At 32.2% G+C, this 20,245-nt stretch overlaps 2 protein-coding genes across 2 annotated transcripts; one reads left to right on the top strand and one right to left on the bottom strand.

Annotated features, from left to right (window-relative positions):
• The first annotated feature begins 4,022 nt into the window (after nt 1-4,022).
• On the top strand, nt 4,023-6,103 carry LOC131635222 (uncharacterized). Its single transcript, XM_058905828.1, has 3 exons — nt 4,023-4,032; nt 5,480-5,994; nt 6,059-6,103. Exons 1-3 carry the CDS (start codon nt 4,023-4,025, stop codon nt 6,101-6,103), a joined length of 570 nt encoding a protein of 189 aa, XP_058761811.1.
• A 12,430-nt stretch (nt 6,104-18,533) lies between these two features.
• Nucleotides 18,534-19,809, bottom strand: LOC131635235 (RING-H2 finger protein ATL16-like). The gene has a single exon (XM_058905839.1). It carries the CDS (start codon nt 19,748-19,750, stop codon nt 18,773-18,775), a length of 978 nt encoding a protein of 325 aa, XP_058761822.1. The 5' UTR covers nt 19,751-19,809; the 3' UTR covers nt 18,534-18,772.
• Between the last annotated feature and the right edge of the window lie 436 nt (nt 19,810-20,245).

Here is a 20,245-nt window from a genome sequence, read left to right as displayed (position 1 = left end):
AATCCCAGATTCCCCGACGTGTTTGGGACAGTGGCATTAACTTAGACTCGATGCCCAATGAAACTTTACTGATTCGAAAGACTTTTCTAAGGATGCGTGTTGTTAGTGGAAGTGTTGTCATCAACATGTCATAAATGAAACTGTCATTCCATTCGACTCTAAACAAATGCAAAATTATATGAATTGGTATATATTAGTTACGACAACTCAGTTTGTGTCTGAACCGAGGTATTTGATCGGCTGACGCCAACGAGCTTCGTCATCAAACGCCTAACAACCAACCTAACCAGTGGCGGTTCTATAGCCCGGCGAGCCCGGACACGCGCCCGGGCTCAACCCCTATTTTCTTTTTATTTCCCCCAATTTAATAGTCGAATTCTAGACGAAATTAGGGGCAAAATTAATAAAAATAAAGGTGTGAAAATTAATATAGATGAGTACTCAATGGTCCAGACAGGCCCAACCCAATTAATTATATATGAATTATAACAAAAAAAAATTTAAAAATTAATTATACTACAGTGTTATAGACCGGCTGGTGTTTCATCTTCCCCCTCTTTGTCTTTGACGGCTGGTGCTTCAAGATATACATATTTAATCATTATTATTAAATATTATAATAATAAGAGTTTTCTTGAATGATACCATTTTCATTTTTTAGTCTTCTTGCAATTTATGCTTTCAAAAATTTATAATTAATTAGACCTTCCCTAATTTTCTAATTTTTCTTTTACTTCTTTTCTATTATAATTTAGCGACATTATAATTTTTCATATATTATAAAATCAAACAAGAAATCATGGGCGTTTAAATTTAATTAAAAGGTAAAAGTAATACAAATTGAAATGTATGAAAATGATGACTTTTACTATGTGGTCAAATTAGAGAGTTCAAGCAAAATTAATTTGTCAATATGAGAAATTATCTAAGTTTTCCACATAATAAATAACATTAAAATTTTTGGGTTTTTTTTAAGAAATAAGTTGAAAATGTCCAACTATTATTTTGTTAGCTTTTGAGGGATTATATTTTATGTCCCTCACTTTTTATTTTCTGTTTTATTAAATAAATTATTTTTAATAAAAATAATATTAAAACTAATGTATAAGTAAATTTATAGTTATAAAATAAAATAAGTGCATAATAATTTGAAATTTTAACTCAATTATAGATATTATAATAAACAAATATAAAAACTAAAGTGGAAAAAAAACTATTTGAATTTTTAGAGTTTTTTAGTTTCCTCAAGGGTACACACGTTTACAATTGAACATTTACTATTGTTCACTATAAATAGATCTAACAAAAACTAAAGATAATTAAAATACTCTTTATTTCCTTATCATCTTTTTTTAGAGTACAAGTTAGAAAAGGCAAGGTACTCAAAATCATGGGCGGAGCTACAGCCCAGCGAACCCGGACACGCGTCCGCGCTCAACCCCTCATTTCGTTGTATATTCCCCACTTAATAGTTGATTTTTAGACAATACCAGGGGCAAAATTAGTAATTTTTAGACAAAATTAAGGACAAAATCAGTAAAAATATGGTGTGAAATTTTTGGACAAAATCAAGAGACTTTTTTTTAGATAAAATCAAGAACAAAATTAATAGAGACATGATGTAAAATTAGTAAAAACAAGGTGTAAACTTTTTGCCCAGACTCCCTAAAATTTCTAGCTCCGCCACTGAATCTAACCAAATTTCCAACCCACCTACACTCAACAACATTACCGAACCGCAACACCCAATAACCAAATGAACATCATTATTAATCTACCAACACTGAATAACCAACCCAATAATATTACCAAACTCGTGACCGATTCATGCCACACACTCAAACACAAAAACAATAACATCACACATACCCCCAACAAACATATGTTGCGACCATATTTTACCATATCATTGATGAGGTATATGATATCACCACTTCCTACCCTAGCACCCAACCAACATACACTCAAACATCACACTACCAAAGCACACAAACATCACACAATCAAAGCACCAAAACAACACATGCCTACCAAAAACCACAACAACCATTGCTTCTTTCCAAAAAAAATCAATGTCCCAATTCAGCCATCCAGCCCGTCCACCCGTAACCCAACCAACACAATTAAACTACGACAACATGGGCACCAAACTCGATTGCGGAAGTTGGGAAGAGATACTAGCTATCATGGATAACACTAATATCCTAGGGACCTCGCACCAAACACCTCCTGTGAATCCTCGGAGGCACCAAACACCTCTGGTGAATCCTCGGAGGCACCAAACACCTCAGGGGAATCGGGGGAGGCCTCAATAGCAAAGGGCAGCCCTAGGGAGTGAAACTGGTAGCCGTTATGATCAAGTGGATCGTTAAAATAAGTGTACAAAATTTCCCCGCATGTAATTCTATTTAAATTCATTAATATTAGTATTTTTATTATTATTTAATTGTATATTTTATTAAAAAAAATACACATTGGCGCCAAATCAATTGGCACATGCATATAACATTAGAACATAAACGCTAATGGATCTGACGCATTGGTGGTGCATGCGCCAATTGATATGACGCCTCAATGTAATTTTTAGTGCATGCATCAATTGCATGACACCTCCTCTTTGCTGCATAATATTTTATTTGAAACATGGATAATTTGGTGTTTAGATGGAAATGATGGTTATTATAGAAAATAAATTGAAAAGGTTGGTTATTATGAAAAAAATTCCACATGTGTATCCTTGTGCAAGTTGTATCTTCTCTTGAATAATTTGATCTTGCCATTGTACAATGAATTATCTTGGGTCCATTTACGAGATTATTTTTTGATTCATTCCAACATAGAGGAGTTAGTTATTCTCCAAGGTATGAACAAGGACATGAACTTTTTCCAACCACTTTTTTTTTTTTACAAACCACATAAACTCTACAACATCATTGTTCATTTTAGGCCACTAAAACATCTTTCAAAAATTTATATTTGAGTAGCTATGGGAAGAGTAATCACCTTACAAGCCAGTTTTATAGAAAAGAGTTAGATCAAACTCTAATTCTATCATGGTATCATGAGCCTATCGATTCAGGTCACCCAACATTTAAATGTGCACCAAGCCCAATAGTATCGGGCGTAAGGGGGTGTGTTGCAAAAAAATCAAGTCTCATATATCGATAATTTGAGCCACCCACTATTTATATCCATGCACCAAGCCCAATAGTGCTGAGTGTGAAGAGGTGTATTGGGAAAAACCCAAGTCCCTAAATGGTTAAAGATAGAGTTCACAAAAGGTTTAGATAGAGTGACACCCCTCACCTTGCGAACCGATTTTTTAGAAATGAATTAGGCTAAACTCTAATTCTATCATACTTTCTTAAATTTCAGAAACCCATATTCCTAGACTCAAGAATATTAAACACACTACAAATTTTTTATGGTCGATGGACATTTCATATTTTACTCTATAGATATTTTTTCCACATCTTGAGTGTAAATACTACTGCTCTTGATTCCAAATTATGGATTGGGTAATTCTGCCATTGTATCTTTAAGTGTCTTGATGTATAAGCAACTACCTTACCAATTTGCATCAAATCTCCTCCTAGACATTTCAAAGCAACATTATAAAAAACCATAGACAATTTAGTTTGATATAGTTGTTAGAATATTTTATTGAAATAAAATATTTAAATAATATTATGTGGGCATATATATTTAAATTGATTATATTAGCTATTTATCAATATGAAGCCTTAATTGATTTAGTGGTCAAATTATGTAATAAGGCTAATTAGTTTTCTATTTATATAATTAATTATTTATCAATTAATTGATATGGGTCAAATTGGGTGGATGTCAGATGGCCCATTTCGGGATAATGGGAACTCTAATGGGCCATCACCTATATAATGGGCTATGGTCCCCAATATATCAGTACGAAAAGCATATTCACTCTTCTCCCCATCTGAAGAGTACTGAGGCGTGAGGAGTACTGGTTGAGGAAGAGCTATAGCCAAGTGAGTAATTCTACAATGGATCCAGGTATTCCTTGATTCCTTACTCTTCATTAATCTTTAATAGATCAACATGATAAATGATCCTATATTCATGTTCGTGTTCATATATGTATTTTATAGCTTCCGCACTAAAGTGATTATATGTTATAATCTTTGTAAAGAACATGTTTAGGTGATTTTTTACTTACAATTGGTATCAGAGCTTTATTCATGATTGATTTATTGGGATTATTTATATTATGGAGATTGGGTTAATTGTGTTTGTATCAAATTTCTCTTGTTTTGTATTCTTGCTACTCAAATCAATTTCAGAGACATGAATCTTTTTTTTTTGAAATGATTGAATTGCCTATGGTTTTTTTTACTGTCCTATTAGTTAGTAATATATATTTTATTATTATTATATTAAAAAAAAAATTGGTAACGTAGATCAAAATTATTTTTTTTTCTATGGTTTTTTTTTAATCATTTTATTACTGTTGCATAAAATGACTATGAGATGATCATGTCCCTTACAATTTGTTTATTATTTTTTTTATGATCATTTCATTATAAATGATCTTTAATATGGATGTAACGTGTATTGAATTGGTAAAGTAACCATAAAGTAACATAAAGTAAGGTATTGAATCAATTTTATTATGTAAATTAAATTGAAATAAATACCGTACAGAGTTAATTGGTCATGGTTTTTTGAAATAAACTGTATAGAATCAATTGACCGTTTTTATTTTCAATTGCCGGATACACAATTGTTAGACAATTGCCGGATACGTTAGACTATATAATAATGTTATTTATTTATTTTTTAATTATATGTTTTATTAAATGAATTTTTTTATATAATATAATATGTATAAAAGTATTTATTTTATTTAATAATATTGGTTTATTATACTGGTATGTACATGACATAAACACAATCGTTGGATAATAATATAATATAAACATACAATTGGCATTGCATTTTGCAAGTGCTGTTCATGAAAAGTTTTAAGACCTTCCCATTTAATTTATTTATTTATCTAGTAAATTTTATTGAATTAGTTTAAATAATATGTTACCGAAGTAACCTCTATTGCATAATATTAATTCAATTGAGTTTACGAAAGATGAAGTGTGTAATTACTCATGCGAGTTGTAGTCGGCCCGAAGCATGGCACAACTTGGCCGTGTAATTTTATACTTGTGATGGTAAATATGTGATAATTATAAATTTATTTTCCATGTGGATAATGGGCTGCCCTAAGGTGACCATTATTTGACCGGACTTATTGTCAATATTTGATCGTTACGTTGAGAGTACCGTTTGCAACTAATTTTTTACAATCCGAAGATTGAAAATTAATGGTGCGTTTGGTATCTTGTTAAGGTCTTGTTTAATTTTCATATTAAGATTATTGTGCATGTCTCTACGGTTATTTTTGACATGCCTACTAATGTTATTGTATGTTTATTGTTCTCTCATTTAGTTGTTGTTGCTACCGCTCAAAACTTTGTTGCTCAAATTAACTCCATCCCTATGCTGAATGGGATGAACTTCAAGTCTTGGAAAGAATCTGTTGAGATTGTTCTTGGATGCATGGACTTGGATTTATCCTTGAGGGAAGAACGCCCGATCGCCACTGCTGAGAATCCAAATGAAGCAAAAATTGAAAAGTGGGACCGCTCCAACCGAATGTGCCTCATGATGATCAAAAGATCCATACCTGAAGTTATTAGGGGCTCGATTGCTGAAAGTGAGAGTGCTAAGAAGTTCCTTGAAACCATTGAACATTTTTTTGCTAAAAATGATAAGGTTGAGACAAGCACTACTTTGTCGAAATTGATTTCAATGAGTTACAAAGGTAAAGGGAACATACGAGAGTATATCATGGAAATGTCTCATCTTGCTTCAAAACTTAAGGCATTGAAGTTAGAACTTCCTGAGGACTTAATTGTGCACTTAGTTTTGATATCTCTTCCTGCACACTTTGGGCAATTCAAAGTGAGCTACAACACTCAGAAGGACAAATGGTCCCTTAATGAGCTGATATCTCATTGTGTACAAGAGGAAGAGAGGCTGGAGAAAGATAAGACTGAAAGTGCTCATTTAGCTACTAGCTCTCAATTCAAAAGGAAAAGAACTGCAGGGAATCCTTCTCAGAACAAGAAGGCAAAGGAACAACCTAAGGAGTCCACTTGCTTCTTTTGCAAGAAAGCTGGACACATGAAGAAGGATTGTTCCAAGTACGCCGCATGGCGTGTGAAGAAGGGTAAATTTCTCACTTTTGTTTGTTCTGAAATTAATTTAGTTTCTGTACCTAAGGATACTTGGTGGGTAGATTCTGGTGCTACTACTCACATTAGTATGTCCATGCAGGGTTGCCTGTGGAGCCGTCCGCCAAGTGATGCCGAAAGATTCATCTATGTGGGCGATGGCAATAAAGTTGCAGTAGAGGCTATAGGGACTTTTAGATTATTGTTAAAGACCGGTTTTCATTTGGATTTGGTTGAGACTTATGTTGCACTGTCTATTAGGCGGAATTTAATTTCTATTTCTGTTTTGGACAAATCTGGTTATGCTTGTTCATTTAGAAATAATAAATTTAGTCTCTCATTTGATTCAAGTGTTATTGGTTGTGGGTCTTTAAATGATAATCTTTATATGCTTGAAATTGAACGTCCTTATAACAAAATAATGCAAATAGAGTCACATGGTACAAAACGAAAATTAAATGAAAGTTCTGCCACTTTATGGCATAAGCGATTAGGACATATCTCTAAACAGAGAATTCAAAGGCTTGTGTCAGAGGGTATTCTTGGACCCTTAGATTTGACAAATTTTCAAGTTTGCATACAATGCATTAAGGGTAAACAAACAAACAAAAGAAATTTTGATGCTGATAGAGCTAAAGACGTCTTAGAACTAATTCATACGGATATATGTGGTCCTTTCCCTACGGGTTCATGGAATGGACAAAAGTATTTTATTACGTTCATAGACGACTACTCTAGATATGGCTATTTGTACTTAATTCATGAGAAATCTCAGTCCCTAGACATGTTCAAGTCTTTCAAAGCTGAAGTTGAACTTAAGCTTGGAAAGAAAATCAAGGCCGTCAAATCAGATCGTGGTGGTGAATACTATGGTCGATATGATGGATCAGGGGAACAACGTCTTGGGCCCTTCGCGCTTTTCCTCAAGGAGTGTGGAATCGTTCCGCAATATACAATGCCGGGGAAACCCAACATTAATGGAGTTGCAGAACGACGAAATCGGACTCTTAAGGATATGGTGAGAAGTATGATTAGTCATTCTTCCCTACCAGAGTCACTTTGGGGAGAGGAATTAAAAACTGCAGTTTATATTCTTAATAGAGTACCTAGTAAAGTAGTAGCTAAAACCCCTTATGAGTTATGGACTGGGAAAAAGCCCAGCATTAGGCACTTACACATTTGGGGATGTCCAGCTGAAGCGAGACCTTATAGGCCTCATGAAGGTAAGTTGGATGCAAAGACTATTAGTTGCTACTTTGTTGGGTACGCCGAATACTCTCGCGGGTACAAATTTTACAATCCCATCACTAGAACAATTTTTGAGACGGGAAATGCAAGATTCCTTGAGGATGTAGAGTTTGGAGGGGAAGGAAGCATAAGGAGTGTTGTTTTTGATGAAGAAACTGTTACTGGGAATGAACAAGTCTTTATACCTGTCATTCTACCAGTAATGGATCCAGAAACAAATCAAGATGTTATTCCTAACATCCCTCAAGAAGAAGACAACACTGAGTTTCTTCCTCAAGCACCACCTATAGTTCAAACTCAACAACCTCAAGAGCAGCCATTATTAAGAAGATCCATTAGAGAGAGGAGAAGTGCAATTCCAGATGATTATGTTGTATTTCTTCAGGAACATGAGGATGGCATTGGCTTGACTGAAAAAGATCCTATCAACTTTCGTCAAGCTATGCAGTGTCCTAATTCTCTCAAGTGGATTGATGCCATGAAGGATGAGATGAAATCGATGGGTGACAATGATGTTTGGGATCTTGTTGAATTACCTGAAGGAAAGAAACCCATTGGTTGTAAATGGATATTTAAAACCAAAAGGGATTCAAAGGGTAATGTTGAGAGATATAAAGCTCGTCTTGTCGCTAAAGGTTTTACTCAAAAGGAAGGCATTGATTACAAAGAGACTTTCTCTCCAGTTTCATCGAAAGACTCTTTTAGAATCATAATGGCTTTAGTGGCTCATTTTGATTTGGAGCTGCATCAGATGGATGTTAAAACTGCATTTCTAAATGGAAACATTGAAGAAACGATATATATGGTACAACCAGAAAATTTTGTATCGGGAGATCCAAAGTCTATGGTTTGCAAACTTAAGAAATCCATCTATGGCCTTAAACAGGCTTCTCGTCAATGGTATTTCAAATTTCATCAAGTAATATCCTCTTGTGGTTTTGAGGCTAATCCAGTTGATGATTGTGTATACCACAAGTTCAGTGGGAGTAAATTTATTTTCTTGGTGTTATATGTGGATGATATCCTTTTGGCAAGCAACAATATAGGCTTATTGCACGAAACCAAGAGATTTCTCACAAAAAATTTTGAGATGAAAGATCTTGGGGACGCCTCCTTTGTCTTAGGAATCCAAATAATTAGAGACCGCTCTCGAGGTATCTTAGGATTATCGCAAAGGAGCTATATTGATACAGTTTTGGATAGATTCTCCATGAAAGATAGTAAACCAGGAGACACACCTGTTGCTAGAGGAGATAAATTTAGTCTCAAACAGTGCCCCATTACGGATCTTGAAAAGAAAGAGATGGATAAGATTCCTTACGCTTCAGCTGTAGGGAGTCTCATGTATGCTCAAGTTTGCACTCGTCCCGACTTAGCTTTCATTGTAGGAGTTCTTGGCAGATATTTGAGCAACCCTGGTATGCAGCACTGGACGGCAGTAAAACGTGTTTTACGCTACTTGAAGAGAACTAGAGATTTTGTGCTCACTTATCAGAAGTCAAATAACTTGGAGATCATTGGATATTCTGACTCTGATTTTGCAGGATGCTCGGACAGCAAACGGTCCACATCTGGTTATATCTTCCTCTTGGCTGGAGGAGCCGTCTCCTGGAAGTCTGCAAAACAGACTTTAGTGGCTCCTTCCACCATGGCAGCGGAGTTTGTGGCTTGCTTTGAGGCATCAAATCATGCAACTTGGTTGCGAAACTTTGTCACGGGCCTACGCGTCATTGGGAGCATCCAGAGGCCTTTGAAGATTTATTGTGACAATAATGCAGCTGTACTCTACTCAAACAACAACATGAGTGCTACAAAATCAAAATTTATTGATATCAAGTATCTTGTTGTGAAAGAAAGAGTCCAGGAGAAACAGATTTTGATAGAACATATAGGGACAGACTTAATGCTAGCTGACCCACTAACCAAAGGCTTAACGCCTAAGTCTTTTCATGGGCATGTTGCTCATATGGGTCTTGGTTTTGATATTGCCTTGGACTAGTGGGAGTCTTACTTCTTTTTTGTTATATGTTCTATACTTTGGTTTCATTTTTTTCCGGAACAATCCATGTTATATTTGAAATTCTGCAGAAATAAAGTTTATTAATCTTTATTGTTATAACATTATATTTTTTGGTTATGTGCAAATATTTTGTTTTAAATTGCACTTAAGGAACTTTAGTTTTGATCTCATTAAAGACTTTAGTTGGACCAGTTGGAAATAGACATGATAAAGAGATCACATTGCATGAAATTTCCATGCCACTCATCCATATCGATCTATTTTATCAAATGCATTGATTTGGTGGTCATCGGGGTTCCTTCACGTCTTAAGTTAGTGACGATAGCCGCGGTGGTCCCTTATTGATGTGTGAGGTGAACTAGATTGTAAAGGAGAAATCTAAGGATAAATAGCATTCGGATGCGCGCCTAAAGAATAATGATATAATCATTAAGATATATTGCCCAAGTGGGAGATTGTTAGAATATTTTATTAAATAAAATATTTAAATAATATTATGTGGGCATATATATTTAAATTGATTATATTAGCTATTTACCAATATGAAGCCTTAATTGATTTAGTGGTCAAATTATGTAATAAGGCTAATTAGTTTTCTATTTATATAATTAATTATTTATCAATTAATTGATATGGGTCAAATTGGGTGGATGTCAGATGGCCCATTTCGGGATAATGGGAACTCTAATGGGCCATCACCTATATAATGGGCTATGGTCCCCAATATATCAGTACGAAAAGCATATTCACTCTTCTCCCCATCTGAAGAGTACTGAGGCGTGAGGAGTACTGGTTGAGGAAGAGCTATAGCCAAGTGAGTAATTCTACAATGGATCCAGGTATTCCTTGATTCCTTACTCTTCATTAATCTTTAATAGATCAACATGATAAATGATCCTATATTCATGTTCGTGTTCATATATGTATTTTATAGCTTCCGCACTAAAGTGATTATATGTTATAATCTTTGTAAAGAACATGCTTAGGTGATTTTTTACTTACAATAGTAAGGTTAACATTGACGTTATGGTAATTTTTTCCTTAAATCTTCAAAAACCTTCATCACGCTTCACATTCCATGCTAAAACTTAATTATTTTATGTCAAATGGTTTAAAGGCAATGTGAATTTAGAGCATCCTTCAATGAATCTCTTATTGTAATCTTCTAATGCCAATAAACTCTAGGTTTATGTCACGTTCTTTGATGCCTTCATATATTCAAAAGCTTCTACCATCAAACAATCAACTGTAATTCTGCATTTTAGAATTACATGACAAAGGAAACTTTTTGAATCAAAATTTTCACTTCAAAAACTTAGCAAATAAAATATTGTTTTTAAGCACTTGTAATACCATTTTGAGATGTTGTTCATGATTTTTTTTCTCCTATAAAAATACATAAAAATATTTTCAATAAATAAGACATAAAATGTATCTAAAAACGGTCTAAGTATGTATTTATATAATTCATTAATATTGTAGTCATATTCTATTGATTAGAAATATAAATAAAAAATGTCTATAAGAGAGTTAAATAGACCATCCCCTATAAAACAAATTTCAAATATTTTCTAATACATGATCAATGATTTATGTACAAAAACAAAAACAAAATAAGATGAAAGTTTAAAAACTCGTTAATATAATTTATAACTAAGATATTTCAATATTGTCGCTAAAATTATGATCCTTTGAAGAACATAAACATAATAGTATAATTCAAGTTGATTGATCCAATCAATTTAATATCCAAACATAGGCATTCTTTTTATCATAATTGACTTAAAGACAATTCAATAGATTTGATGCAACACAGACATATGCTTATACAATAAACCACTATAAGCATAATCTAACATAGATGACATACAAGCGATGTTATGATATATCAAATGATAATTCTTTTGTTGATGCAGATACTCAATTTCTACATACAAGATCCTCGATGATCTTGATCCAATAATCTTGCTATCCACAATAATCTGGTCCAAGCTTCATTTCTGCAACATCCTTTCCTCAAATATGACAAAGACTTTTATGAGCGATTGCCACTAGCCTTGAACAATTGGATAACTCCCAACTTTGTTCTATGACAACCTTCACATGGTTTCGCCAAAGTCTTCAATGGAGTACAGAGAAACTTTTCTCTCTTTGTGAACAACACACAACCAGAATCCTTGTCTAAGAAACAATTCTTCCACCCGTTACACAAAAATAAAACTTCAAATAAAAACATTAGATTCCCTAATGTACCTTTAATCCACCTCTCACACTCAATAATTAGAGTTGAATATCCACAACAATGGATCTTAATTAATGTTGAAGATGGTGAATAATATATAAAGAATTACACACGCAACTAATTCTCACAATTGGTAGTGGGAATGAATTGAACATGTAATCTCAATTGGTAATGGGAATGGATTGAACATGTACTTGACTCCAGGGTACATGGTTCGATTTCCATGAAAGGCAAAAACTTTACTAGAGAGGGGGGTAACGAAGATCGTGAGGTAGCAGTGTCGGGAGCACAAAAGGCTCGGGCTGTTACATGACTCCCCTACGAAGCATCAACATATTCCCACTGACTTGGATCACGATGCACATCACTTTCCTCATATTTTCTACTCTTCTTAACTCCTCTCTTTGGCTTGTATTTCGCCGGCGGTGGACACATTAAAGTTGTGGATGGATAGGCAAGATTACGAACTTTTTTCTTTAACGCCCTTTGACCCACAATATCCAAAGTACTGAATTGTATCTTCAAATCTTCGCACTCCTCTTCTAAATCCCACTTGCTCCCGTCAAGACTCGCCTCATGTTCTGAAATTTACAATTTCGTCCAAAACACATGAATATTTTCCAAAGGTATAGTTGGTAACCGACGAGCTGACACGCACACGGTAACCCATGTGTTGTTCTAATGTAACAACCACACCTCTCCTTGCTCGCGCCAACAAATTTGACTCTTTCTAGTTCCTTTCTAATGAGTTGTATACACTGTCTTGAAACAAAATTGTGCAATTTAGAATAGAATGGAGTGTTATACTGATGCTCAATATTGACGATACTTTTTTGAAATGACACTCTTATGGAACTTAACTACAACTTCAACATTATGTTCACAGCATCCCAGCTTGCACATAAATCACCATGACTTGTAATCAATATGTTCTTCAATATCCAATGTGCAGAATCCACCCTAGAAATCATGGACACATTAAATAAAAAACACACAAATAGAAAACATAAACATATTTTCTGTTAGAGGAACGTACCTGTTTGTTGTTGTTTTCCCTAAATGAGTAACTATGTTAGTCCATGCAGCAACAAATCTTTCTTTATATGGTGTCAATCATATTTCTTTCATGTACTTGACCAATAATGGAATATCACCACACACACTCTCGAAGTAGTTGAGATGTACATCAAATTCGTCTTCTGTATTTGAATACATCATGTTGTTCCAGTGATCCATGACATGTTCTTGTCTTTCTGATTTCACATACTCTTTACATTTCATGCTAACGTTTTTTGAAATATGAAACGTACACAGCAAATGAGACGCATTTGGATACATAGAATCAATGGCATTCATCAATGCAAGTTCCCTGTTCGTCCCCATGACATCTGGTAGCAACTTCTCATAATAGAACAACTCTTTAAGCTTCTCTAGTGCCCATGTGAAGTTCTCCTCCCTTTCATGTTTCAAATATGCAAAAGCAACTGAAAACTTCAATTTTATTGAGGTAACACCAACAATCTCAAGCAGTGGTAGCCGGTACCTGCACGATTAAAAAAATGCATTCAGCAACCAACTCACTCGACATATTTTTAAGTTGGGAGAAATTAAAATTAAAATTCTTACCTATTCGTTTTGTACGTGCAATCAAAAATCAACACCAGAGGAAACATATTCAACAACTTGACAGAGTCAGGGTGTGTCCAGGAGATATCAGCCACAATATATGAATTTTCCTAATTTCTAGACCAACACATGTATTTCTCTTGGTGAATAAGGCTCAATAAAATTTGTATTTCTGTCAGTGCACCTCTCTTGCCCAGTTTGTATGTTGCTCTAGCTCGGTATATCCGGGTAATACTCGTGAGATTTTCTGGGTCTTTGTCTTTCAAAGCAGACGCGATGTACCTTGGTGCCATATTGTACTTCGTAATGTCATTCACAATCTTTCTTTCATTATCTTTTAGACGGCCCAAGATGTCATGACCTACCAAATCCTTATCTAGTCTATGATTATAAATCCCACATTTAATCTCCACCTTCCAACCAATACCACTCGGAACAGATATCAGCCTAAATGGGCATCTAAGCCTCATAGAGTCATAGTATAATTGCCATCAGAAGCGGCCACGACTTCATTTTTCTTTTTGTAATTTCCTCCTCTATCACAACCCATAATCAATTTATCCTTCCTCCCTCGCATTCCATTAGCAGAATCAGATCGGATTGTAACAACAATACCATGACTTTTTCTAATTGAACGTGCCCATTCTAGAACCTTATCTCGTGATTCAAAAATCTGACAATCACAAAAACGTTTAATTAGATAACTGCATCAATTTATAAAAAAAAAAAATTGTGTATGAAGTAAAGTAAACATATTGTATCTCTGACGAAGTACTGTGTAAGATCACTACATGAATCTGTAGAAGAAGCTGAAGTTTCCGGTTCAGGACCACAAAGATATAAAACTTCATCTGCCATACCAAAAATTTTAGGTTTTAAAGAACTTTCCGATACACAGCAGAAAATTGGAATTTCCGATATTGGGTTTTCTACCGAAAATTTGTGAAATTTCCGGGACAGGGTAATGAGTTTTGCAAAATTACCGTAATTTTTAAAATCTCCATGTATAATATGGAGGGTGACATGTTAATTTCGCTTAAGTTAGAGCCCACCAAACAGACTCTAAAAATGACATTGAGTAAAATGTAGTTATATTTAGCTTCACACTAACATCTCATAACACAAACACTAGTTAGCATTTTCTAAACACAACAGTTAGCATCGACCTTTGAAATATCTACCACAACCTGACACTAAATCAACGCTAACTTCCATCTAGCGTCCGCTTTTAGCCCGACACTTCAATTTTCTTATAGTGTGACCCAAGACATAACAAATCAAATTGAAAGACAACTTTATTGCCGGTGTATTCTTTACCAGCTTAATAGAATTGTGATACACATGTTTATCATACAAATATTAAAAACTAAATGGAAACACAAACTCCAAAATTTCTCACACGAAAGAAAGTCACCACTACATCTATTATTAATATATAAAAGCAAAAGTACCTGGAAATACCACTTAAAGCCCTCTGCTAAAAGTACTAAAACTTTTCTAATTCCATGGGTACAAATGACTTTTAGCAAAATAACTCAACCATATTGATTTGGCATTTATTGTTGCTGATGTGTTGCTCTCTTGATTTTTGTTGTTATTTTAAATTTATTTTTATTTTATTTATTTATTTACACAGATTACAAAACTCTAATAGCTCCTATTAAATGCTAATGTTTTTTTTGACAAAATTAAATGCTAATGTTGAATACACAGAGTTATTCCATAATTTGGATCGGTATTTAACGTTTTTGAAAACACAGAACCCTCCACTACCGAAAAATACATTTATATATCTACTGAATCAAAGGAATTCCACTCTTTAATTTATCTTTTTCAGGTTATCAATTCTTCTTCATTTCTGTTTTGCAATAGGTACGAATTTACTTCATATATGTTCGGTCTCTTTTTTACTTCGATTTTAATTGGCCAAATCAAGTGAAATATGTTTGTGTTCTTGCAGCCTTTTAATCATTGTCATGGCTCGCCTAATCGATTCTGTGAAGGACATCAATGAGTCGAAGGATTTGTGGAAGATGATAGTTAGGTGTAAGCATATATGGTCTGTAACAACTTCTCCAAACAAAGAACACATAGTGATGGTTTTATGGTTTTTGTTGATTTGGAGGTAGTATTTTGTTGCCAGTTCTATTGTCTGGATCCTAAATATTATTTTTTGTGATTACCAAATAATTATTCTTTCTATTTTTTTTGAAACGTGGTATTATTCAAGCTATTTTACCTACTTATTTAGTTTCAAAATTCAAGTTCTAACTTGGTTTGAATATGGTTTGAATTTATTTTATGGAATTGTTTGTATGTATAAGTTTTTTTTAATAATGGATGTTCAAACGACAATTTTTAGCTTTCTCTTTGAAATTTCTTGACATCTGTTGAATATTGAGATTGATATGCTATATAAAATTATTACTTCTTGATATATAAAGTTTTTAATATACTATATAAAATAATTACTTCTTAATATATAATTTTAACTTAAATCAATTATAACATGACTAATATATAATTTAGTGGTGTTTTAACTTTATTTTTATCTTAAATCAGTAATATAATACATTATGAAATATTATATTGTTTGAATTTAAAATTGCAAATCCTTTGGTAAAAGGATTTTGGAGTATACAAACCATTTTTTAGTTAACTATTGACTAATTTTTTTAATCAATGTAGTAATATTCAGCGAGACAAAAAAAACCTTTGTATTAATATTCAGTATTTAAAATTAAAAATCTAGAAAATGTAGAAGTGGATAAAAGATAAAATAGAGTAGAGTATGAAAAAAAAATTAATTGATGATGATGATAAAAAATTAATTGATGAAGATGATCTATGATGGAAATCATGAAGATGGTAACTACTATTTTGTTATAGGTTTTTTTAAGTTATTTATTTTATTTTTTATTGAATAATTTGATATTCAATAATTACAGGGGTAAAAGCCCATATTAATAGATAAATATTAGTAAACGCCAATATTAAATAACCGCATTTTAACTTTGAGTTTAAAATTTGAATTATTATAATCAATGGAAATATATTTATTAAATAAAAAAGAATAAGTCGATTCTCTTGGAACTACAAACACATTCTCAATGAAAAAGAATGGATCGTTTCTCTTATAACTACATACGTAAATTTTAAAAATAATTTATTTCTTAAATTGAAAAATATATGGAACATTTAATTAGAAAGAATATTTACCCAACAAACAATATCATAACCAATATTAAAAAATGATGTTTCAAATGTGTTAATATAACACTAATTAAAAGATAAGAATATAAATCAATAAATAACATAAATAAAATTTCAATAATATTTTAGTATGCAAGCGATAATTTTTTTATTGTGTCTCTTTTTAAAAAATTGTATTAAATCTTTATTATTGATTTGGAAACTAAATCATATTATGATAATTTCACACATATGTTTTTTATACAAATCAATCAATTTATGATGTTTGTACCTAGACTTTATTAGTAAATTAAATATTTTATTAAGACTTATTAATATATTAACTATAATCAAAACTATTATTAAAGAGGAGGGGGTATTTTTACTACAAGAGTAAGTTATTAAGACTTACACCTCATCATGACCATTGCTCCTTCTCTATCTAATGGTTAAAATTAATGAGTATTATTTTTCTCTCTCCACATTTAATTACTTATTAATTTTAACCATTAGATTGAGAAGAATCAATGGTCATGATGAGGAGTAAGTCTTAATAACTTACTCCTGGAGTAAGAATATCCCTCCTCATTATTAAAATATAATAAATTACATTAACTATACTACTTTAATAATAAATATTTTATGATGTTCTTCTTTTTAAAATTTAGTAATATATTAACTATAATTAAAACTAAAATCAAAATATAATAAATTATACTAAAATTTCAATTTATAAAAAAATGTTAGTGTTTTTTTATGATAAAATTGTATCATTTATACTAAAAAAATATTATAAATATTTGTATATGATAAAAGAACATGAGACAATTATGATAGAAACTTTTAAGCATTTGACGGGGTTGTCATACATTTTAGGTTTGGAATAAATGAACTAATATCTCAAATAGGTTTAATAAATTTTATTATCTAACTATATTTAATTTCTTAATTATAATTATATATTTTTTTAACTTATAAAATTATATTTTTAATATTTTAATAATATACGTTAAATGTAAAAGCTTTTAAGCATTTGACATAAGTTGTCATACATTTTAGGTTTGAGAAAATGAGCTAATATCTCAAATAGGCTTAATAAATTTTTAGAATTAACTAATTTGGATTCAACTGGAGTTTGTTAACTCATATGAATTGACGGGTAGATGTGAACGTATCTATGAGATACCAGCTATTGACTAATCACTTTAATGTCTATCTTTTAACTATTTTTTTTGTTGTTTTATAAAATCGAAGTTATAAAAATAATTGTACGATTTATTATAAATAGAATCAATGTTAAAAGATTTTACATATTATTAGTATATAATTGAAACTACATGAATATTTATGAACGGTAAAATAAGTTATATTATGTTAGATATTCCAAACACATTTAATTAAAATTTGATAAATTATTATAAATTAAAACTATGTTAATGTTATCCAACTTAAAACATGTGTCATACTTAACAATTTTGTCTTCTCCTGTTTTTAGTCATGGACAATTGTATGTTGCAATTTCAAAAGTTACTACCAAAAGTGGTCTAATACATGACAAAGGGAATGTCCCATGTTCGACCACTACAAATGTTGTATAAAAGAAGATTTTCCAAGCATTTTGTTATAGATGGTAATTTTTTTCAGCCTATCTTTGTATCTGTAATGTCACATACTTTATTTATTTTTTCAAAGTTTTGCAAAATCGATATCTTATTTTATACATTTCATAATGCAGGAATATGATGCAGGTTTTGTTGCTGGATGGTTCTGATTATTTAAGAAGATAACATTTGAAATTTGTACCATCTATATATTTATTGTTTTACTTAAAGAGCTAAAAATTTAATGTATTATTAGCTCTTTCATGGTTAACTTTTATGTTTTTCGGATTAACATAGACTAAAATTTGGTTGCATTTTGGTTAAACATATATATTTTTGATATATATAAAGGAATTTTACAAGTCATAATTAAATACATGTAATGTAAAATTCCGACAAGACCCGTGCGACAGCACGGGTTTCCTACTAGTTGTTCTAGAAAATACAAACGTTTAACTTGGGAGTCAACATTAACATTCAAAACACGTAGTGGAAAGACAATGTTTCTAGTGTGATTTTCTTTCCATTATTTTTTTTATTTTTAATGTAAAAGCATATGCCTCATAGAAAGAAACTTTCAAGGGTCCAAATGAATAGGTAATACAACATCTCTTGATCTACTTCCATGTCCAAAGGAAAATAATGATCTCTTAGCTCTACCACTACTATCACCACAAACTTCAATAGATAAGTCCAATGATAAAGACCTTCTAATTGGTTGGACTAAAAAACCATCATCTTTATCTTTAATACCAATTATACCCTCATTCTTCATACTACTCACTTTTTGAAGCTTAATTGCTTTCTTGTGTGAATTAGAACTAATAGAATCTCTTGGAGACACCACCAATTCTTGACCTCTTTCATGTAAGTTTTGTCCCCCATCATCATCATGTTCATTTTCATGATCCAAATCAATCACAACAAAATCTTCACAATCACCAACGATGTTCTCAACATTTTTGGTTTCTCTTGTCAAAGAAACTCTTCTTCTACAAAGTGGACAATTTGCATTATTTTGAAGCCAAACATCAACACAATCAATATGAAATAAATGGTTACAATTAGGTATAGCTCTAAGTTTCTCATCTTGTTCAAACTCATTCAAGCAAAAAGCACATTCACAAGAAACTCTTTCATCATCACCATGTTCCTTTTCTTCTTTGTAGCGAATAATCGGAATCGAATTAATCACTTCTTGTTCTAATCCTTTTGGCTCCGATGTCATTGAATATGACGAAGATTGATTTTGATCATTTTGTCTTGAAAAAGAAAAACGTCTTCCTCTCACAAGATCAACATTGTTCCAATCAAGACAACATTTGATAACAAGAATATAATAGGCCATAAGCAAGAGAGATGTGGCCATCATTCCTATTACAATGATTGCTACCACGGGAAAATTTGTAACGGAATTTGGATTAATATGTTGGATAGGTGGAAAAGCATTTGGCAAAAATAATGGTGCATTTGAAACATGATGGATAGTGCTTTTGTTGGTCGTAAAATACATGTTAGATTCTATAGGATATGTTGGATGTTGTGAATTTATCATATTAATAGAGTATTGGGATAAAGGGATACAAGAAAAATAGGGAGTATGGAAGTGGTTAGTGTGAGTGAAGAGAAATGAAAGATGGAGAGAGAAGTAGAAAACTATGGTAGTTTATAGGAGTGGTGGTGTGTGGACTTAATAGAGCTTGGAATTCAAGAAGTGACATCAAACGTGTATATTACATTTACACTGAGTCAAACGTATATATTACACTGAGTTAATAGAATACTCCATTTAGATGAAATATAAGAAAAAGTTAGCTAAATTATGTATATAAATTTTGAAAATAATTTATATAGAGTGACCGTTCAGCTTGGTTCCGAGATTTTAGTCTACTTCCTTAATCCTAACATCAGCGGTTTCGGATATCACGAACGATCGCCTCATGTTTGAGCATGATGAATCACTTCGTGCCGACCTGTTGCCAATAAACTTTCCGGCCTCATATGAGAATGGAAAACTGACATCTTTCATTTTATAAATTGATTTTTGAAG

The sequence above is a fragment of the Vicia villosa genome, unplaced genomic scaffold, assembly GCF_029867415.1.
Source record: "Vicia villosa cultivar HV-30 ecotype Madison, WI unplaced genomic scaffold, Vvil1.0 ctg.001450F_1_1, whole genome shotgun sequence".
In the NCBI taxonomy this organism is placed as follows: domain Eukaryota; kingdom Viridiplantae; phylum Streptophyta; class Magnoliopsida; order Fabales; family Fabaceae; genus Vicia; species Vicia villosa.
Note: the sequence above shows the minus strand (reverse complement) of the source record. Positions and strands in the feature narration are given on the sequence as shown.

Bases quoted from the DNA above. Each gene is read 5' to 3' on its own strand.
- LOC131635222 (XM_058905828.1), top strand. The intron at 5,995-6,058 runs GTGAGCTACAAC...ATTGTGTACAAG, and splicing joins CACACTTTGGGCAATTCAAA to AGGAAGAGAGGCTGGAGAAA.
- LOC131635235 (XM_058905839.1), bottom strand. From the start codon at position 19,750: ATGATAAATTCACAACATCCAACATATCCTATAGAATCTAACATGTAT.